We start from the raw sequence: 7,027 nt of genomic DNA on the forward strand, positions 1-7,027 counted from the left end.
TGAACTTCATCATGGCTCAGCCCTTCACACACACACACACACACTCACTCACACGCACACACACACACACACGCACACGCACACGCACGCGCAATCACACACACACACACACACACACACACACACACACACACACACACACACACTCACACACACACACACTGCAGCTCCTGTAGGTCAGCATTGTGTCACTGTGTGATTTGAGAGTCCAGTGTAATGGCTGACATGCTGTATATTTAATCCTTTAGTGAGAGAGATAATCACATACATGAGTCTGCTGCAGCTGCCCCCCGAGGCAGAGAGCTGATGTGCCTGCCGCCCCCCCCGCCCCCCCGGGCCCCTCACACACTGCTTTTTCAACCCCCACCCACCCCCCCCCGCTTCACACACTCAAGGCTCCAGGATGTTTTGTGCGTTCCTGTTCAGATGAAGCTTTTCATGCATATCTCTGCATGAAAACACTGTGAGCCCGTCTCCATGCACACAGGCGTCCTGTGAACCACTGCAGCCCTCAGTAAACACCTTCCAGTTCACATCCAGCAGGGGCAAGAGCGCATTTCAAAAGAGGGCTCAGCACTTATTTCTTTACCCACACTAAAAATATTTATTTCTACATGTGAGGATATTTGCCATATTTTGCATAGTGCAGCTTATATCCTTAGCAATTCCAGGGGGAAAAAAAACCTGTGACTGTAAATATGTAATGTGTTACACAAACATGGGTCATGAATTAATTTGCATGGGTCACATGGTACACGGATGCACATTTTTTTTCCTGCATTGTTTCTATTCTGTGAATGTGTTCATTAAAATCCGGGACGTTACGCATGTTTGTGGTACATGCAGATGGTGATTCCATTTAGAGAAACATCGCCAGAACACCCTTCAGAGCGGAGAGAGATGGCGGGCGGGCGTGCTGGTGCACTGAAGCAGGGCTGCGCATCTCTGGCCTGCGCTGGAGACACACGGCGTGTCTGTGAAGTGTGCAGGAGACACACGGCGTGTCTGTGAAGTGTGCAGGAGACACACGGCGTGTCTGTGAAGTGTGAATCAACATCGTAGCAACAGGGGGGAGATCGGAGGCGGGGGGGAGGGGTGGGGGTGAAGACGTGTTTGGGGAGGGCGGGTGTTCAGGGTCTTTGGGGGTAGAGAGACCTTCGGGAGGACGGGCTAATTAAAACTATACCTTTCCCCCCCCCCCCCCCGATTACTACAGGCTAATCCAGGGGTCGGAGCACCACTCAAAGCAGGTAATTAAGTGTGTAATTGAATCGCAACCCCCCTCCCCCCCCCCCCCTAATTAAATATTTTCACACTCACAAGGGCCTCTTAGATGAACCCCAGAACCCCCCCCCCCCACCCCCGTCTCTCAGGGATGGTGTGTTGGGAATGCTAATGCTAACGTACACACTGCAGCACCCCCTGGGCATGCTGTAGAGTGTAAAATGCCTTGGGGAGGGGGGGTGAGCTCCTGTAAGTAAGATAGCCGGATCAGTTTTATAAAGAGAAGTGAAAGGCCGGGGGGGGGGGGTCCTCCACACTCACCCCTTCTTAATGATGATGATGATGACTCCCAGCAGCAGGATGAGCACCACCAGCCCCCCCGCACAGATGCCCAGGATCAGGCCCATCTCCTCTGAGTGCTGGGACAGCTCCAGGGCACGCTTGTGGTCCCTGCAGGCCGCTGGGGGGGGGGCGTGGGGGGGGGGGGGGCAGGACAGACAGTCAGACACAGAAGTGAGTGCTCAGAAGAGCTTCTGAAGATCTCAAAACCGCACAATTCAGTTTGAAGCCCCTTTTTTAAACACAAAGAAATACACACACTGGAAACAGAGACCCCCCCCCTTCACACACACTCTCTGCAAGCAGAGTCCATTCCCCTTGCCCTTCGCACACACACACAATCCAAGTAGAGCCCCCCACTCCTGAATTAATTCATTACAGAGCTGAAAGGTGGGAAACAAGCCAATTTCTGCTCTCCAGCCCCCCCCCCCCTACCCTTCCTGCACAAAGTATAAAACTCTAACTCATCACCAGGGTCTTTATTTTATGTTTCTCCATTTCATTTTGTGCAATAACAGGATAAATAAAAATAATAATAACAATAAAGTTCAGCCGTGCCGCTGAGATGCTGAACAGACACAGGAGTGAAGACCCTGGGAGGCGGAGCTGTCCTGAGTCTGAGAGCAGACCTGCCTGGACGGGGGGGTCTGGAAAGCATACGGGGTGGGGGGGTGGGGGGGGGAGTGTGGGGGAGCGGCACCATTGGCAGGGATATGCAGGTGGTTACATAAAAGCACACAATGTTCGCGGGCGGGAGAGGCAACAAAAACAAAAACCAAGATGCAAAGTGGTAAAAAAACAGGGCTCTCCTCGAGTCACCGAGTTTAGATTTTACACAACCATTTCACGGACGCTGCAACAATAAAAGCACAATATTATTTGTGCAGTAGTCAAAGTTTCTTAGAGCTGTAGGATTACGTCTGCACGGCTGACAGACATTTTGCAGGACACAGCGATGCATGGCTGCGTTACAGAGAGACAGCGCGCTTCAGTTTGCAGGACACAGCGATGCATGGCTACGCTACAGAGAGACAGCGCGCTTCAGTTTGCAGGACACAGCGATGCATGGCTGCGTTAGAGAGACAGCACGCTTCAGTTTGCAGGACACAGCGATGCATGGCTACGCTACAGAGAGACAGCGCGCTTCAGTTTGCAGGACACAGCGATGCATGGCTACGCTACAGAGAGACAGCGCGCTTCAGTTTGCAGGACACAGCGATGCATGGCTACGCTACAGAGAGACAGCGCGCTTCAGTTTGCAGGACACAGCGATGCATGGCTACGCTACAGAGAGACAGCGCGCTTCAGTTTGCAGGACACAGCGATGCATGGCTACACTACAGAGAGACAGCGCGCTTCAGTTTGCAGGACACAGCGATGCATGGCTACGCTACAGAGAGACAGCGAGCTTCAGTTTGCAGGACACAGCGATGCATGGCTGCGTTAGAGAGACAGCGCGCTTCAGTTTGCAGGACACAGCGATGCATGGCTACACTACAGAGAGACAGCGCGCTTCAGTTTGCAGGACACAGCGATGCATGGCTGCGTTAGAGAGACAGCGCGCTTCAGTTTGCAGGACACAGCGATGCATGGCTACGCTACAGAGAGACAGCACGCTTCAGTTTGCAGGACACAGCGATGCATGGCGCGTTACAGAGAGACAGCACGCTTCAGTTTGCAGGACACAGCGATGCATGGCTGCGTTAGAGAGACAGCGCGCTTCAGTTTGCAGGGAACGATGACATCAGGTGGGGGGACTGAACGTGCAGGTCCGTGTGCTGTGATTGGTTAGCACAATCAGAACACTGATCCCAGGCTTCCTGTTCGGCTGCTCTGCGGAACTTTCAGCCGTCCTAGCGCGCTCCACACAAAAGGGCCACAGGCCACTCCCGCTACCGCACACCTGGCAGCCGAACACCTGCCATTTTAAACAAACAGCGCGGAGATGAGCGGAGGGGGCCGGCCACGAAGGAGGGTGGGGGGGCAGCCGGCTGCATTCAAAACAGCCCCCGAAGAACAAAGCAGGCCTGCAGACTGCGCACAGCTGAGCTGCTCTGCCTCTGTTCCGTTTCTGCGTTGTTTCGTTTACAGCACAGCCGGGGGAGACGGCATAATGCACGCACAGCTCCCAGGTTCTGTCTCTGTGTTGTTTTGTTTACAGCACAGCCGGGGGAGACGGCATAATGCACGCACAGCTCCCAGGTTCTGTCTCTGTGTTGTTTTGTTTAGAGCACAGCCGGGGGAGATGGCATAATGCACGCACAGCTCCCAGGTTCTGTCTCTGTGTTGTTTTGTTTACAGCACAGCCGGGGGAGATGGCATAATGCACGCACAGCTCCCAGGTTCTGTCTCTGTGTTGTTTTGTTTACAGCACAGCCGGGGGAGACGGCATAATGCACGCACAGCTCCCAGGTCCTGTCTCTGTGTTGTTTTGTTTACAGCAAAAGGCCGGCTGGTGTGAGGCAGATGGCATAATGCACGCACAGCTCCCAGGTTCTGTCTCTGTGTTGTTTTGTTTAGAGCACAGCCAGGGGAGATGGCATAATGCACGCACAGCTCCCAGGTTCTGTCTCTGTGTTGTTTTGTTTAGAGCACAGCCAGGGGAGAGGCATAATGCACGCACAGCTCCCAGGTTCTGTCTCTGTGTTGTTTTGTTTACAGCACAGCCGGGGAGAGGCATAATGCACGCACAGCTCCCAGGTTCTGTCTCTGTGTTGTTTTGTTTACAGCACAGCCGGGGAGATGGCATAATGCACGCACAGCTCCCAGGTTCTGTCTCTGTGTTGTTTTGTTTACAGCACAGCCGGGGAGATGGCATAATGCACGCACAGCTCCCAGGTTCTGTCTCTGTGTTGTTTTGTTTACAGCACAGCCGGGGAGACGGCATAATGCACGCACAGCTCCCAGGTCTGTCTCTGTGTTGTTTTGTTTACAGCACAGCCGGGGGAGACTGCATAATGCACGCACAGCTCCCAGGTTCTGTCTCTGTGTTGTTTTGTTTAGAGCACAGCCGGGGAGACGCATAATGCACGCACAGCTCCCAGGTTCTGTCTCTGTGTTGTTTTGTTTACAGCACAGCCGGGGAGATGGCATAATGCACGCACAGCTCCCAGGTTCTGTCTCTGTGTTGTTTTGTTTACAGCACAGCCGGGGAGATGGCATAATGCACGCACAGCTCCCAGGTTCTGTCTCTGTGTTGTTTGTTTACAGCACAGCCGGGGAGACGGCATAATGCACGCACAGCTCCCAGGTTCTGTCTCTGTGTTGTTTTGTTTAGAGCACAGCCAGGGGAGATGGCATAATGCACGCACAGCTCCCAGGTTCTGTCTCTGTGTTGTTTTGTTTAGAGCACAGCCAGGGGAGACGGCATAATGCACGCACAGCTCCCAGGTTCTGTCTCTGTGTTGTTTTGTTTAGAGCACAGCCAGGGGAGATGGCATAATGCACGCACAGCTCCCAGGTTCTGTCTCTGTGTTGTTTTGTTTAGAGCACAGCCAGGGGAGATGGCATAATGCACGCACAGCTCCCAGGTTCTGTCTCTGTGTTGTTTTGTTTACAGCACAGCCGGGGGAGACGGCATAATGCACGCACAGCTCCCAGGTTCTGTCTCTGTGTTGTTTTGTTTAGAGCACAGCCGGGGAGAGGCATAATGCACGCACAGCTCCCAGGTCTGTCTCTGTGTTGTTTTGTTTACAGCACAGCCGGGGAGACGGCATAATGCACGCACAGCTCCCAGGTCCTGTCTCTGTGTTGTTTTGTTTAGAGCACAGCCAGGGGAGATGGCATAATGCACGCACAGCTCCCAGGTCCTGTCTCTGTGTTGTTTTGTTTAGAGCACAGCCAGGGGAGACGGCATAATGCACGCACAGCTCCCAGGTCCTGTCTCTGTGTTGTTTTGTTTAGAGCACAGCCAGGGGAGATGGCATAATGCACGCACAGCTCCCAGGTCTGTTTTCGTGTTGTTTAGAGCACAGCCAGGGAATGGTATATACGCAAAGTCGGGTTATCTGTCCGCCTCGAGAACAGTTATTATCTAATAGGGTTCATCCGAGGGGAAACTATAATCTAAAAAGTACCGGGAGAGGAGAGGAGGAGAGGGGGGGGGGGGGGGGGGGGGAGAGAGAGGGGGAAAGAGAAGTAGGGAGAGAGAAATACAGAACGAGCAGAAGAGAGCGCAATTGCACGCCTCCCCAAACCTCTGCACCACGGTGTAGCCCACATTCACTCCCTGCAGCTGCTTAACATGGAGCTGTGTGTGTGTGTGTGTGTGTGTGTGTGTGTGTGTGTGTGTGTGAGCGCAGTGTGTGTGTGTGTGTGTGTGTGTGTGTGTGTGTGTGTGTGTGTGAGTGTCAGTGTGTGTGTGTGTGTGTGTGTGTGAGTGTCAGTGTGGTGTGTGTGGTGTGTGTGTGTGTGTGTGTGTGTGTGTGTGTGAGTCGTGTGTGTGTGTGTGGTGTGTGTGTGTGTGTGTGTGTGTGTGTGTGTGTGTGGTGTGTGTGTGTGTGTGTGGTGTCAGTGTGTGGTTGTGTGTGTGTGTGTGTGTGTGAGTGTCAGTGTGTGTGTGTGTGTGTGTGCGTGTGTGAGTGTCAGTGTGTGTGTGAGTGTGTGTGTGTGTGTGTGTGAGTGTGAGTGTGTGTGTGAGTGTCGTGTGTGTGTGTTGTGTGTGTGTGTGTGTGTGAGTGTAGTGTGTGTGTGTGTGTGTGGATGTATCAGTGTGTGTGTGTGCGTGTGTGTGTGGTGTGTGTGTGCTGTGTGTGTGAGGAGATGTGTTAGTGGTGTTCAGTTTGATGGGCATTTGCTTCAGGGAAGGACAGTTGTTCAGTTTGAGGGAGCAATCAGTACACTTGCAGAACTCGACCCTGATGGGATAAGAGCGGAGAGGAGATGAGATCCGTCCCCTGCAGACAGACACCCCGCCGCGCCCCGCCCCCTCTCAGCCGACACTTCACGGAGCATCGAGGCTTCCACGTTTCACCATGCCAACACTTCAGCGCACCGCTGCCTCACCGTGCCCCGCCCCCTCTCAGCTCAGCTCAGCTGAGACGCTTCACCACACCGATATATCACTGTGCCCCGCCCCCTCTCAGCTCAGCTCAGCTGAGACGCTTCACCACACCGATATATCACCGTGGCGATGCTCGACCGTGCCGACATTTCACTGAGCTGATGCTTCACCGCACAGACGCTACAGCACAGCTCCTGACTCTCAGAGGTCACATGTCCTGGTGGCGCTGGGGTCTAATTCACAGCTCGGGGGACGCGTCGGATCCGATAGGCCGGACGGGCCCTGGCAGGCCACGCAGGGGGGGGGGGGGTGCTAGGAGGCTCACAGCACAGCGCTGCTGCTGCCAGTGCGACCCGACTGGATTAGACTGGATTAGACAGTCGCCCTGGCAGCCATGAGACGAGTCTCAACGCATTCTTAATATCGCAGGCAGGCTCTCCTGTAACACTATTCAGCAGAGCT

General features: G+C 53.9%; 1 protein-coding gene across 2 annotated transcripts in view; it reads right to left on the reverse strand.

Annotated features, from left to right (window-relative positions):
• LOC135257268 (receptor-type tyrosine-protein phosphatase U) overlaps window positions 1-7,027 on the reverse strand; it is a 159,080-nt gene that overhangs the window by 30,889 nt on the left and 121,164 nt on the right. For both annotated transcript variants that reach the window (XM_064339870.1, XM_064339959.1), the window contains exon 14: window positions 1,546-1,684. In XM_064339870.1, coding sequence (XP_064195940.1) covers window positions 1,546-1,684 — 139 coding nt within the window. The remainder of the gene's footprint in view (window positions 1-1,545; window positions 1,685-7,027) is intronic.

Source organism: Anguilla rostrata, chromosome 1 (genome assembly GCF_018555375.3).
Source record: "Anguilla rostrata isolate EN2019 chromosome 1, ASM1855537v3, whole genome shotgun sequence".
In the NCBI taxonomy this organism is placed as follows: Eukaryota; Metazoa; Chordata; class Actinopteri; order Anguilliformes; family Anguillidae; genus Anguilla; species Anguilla rostrata.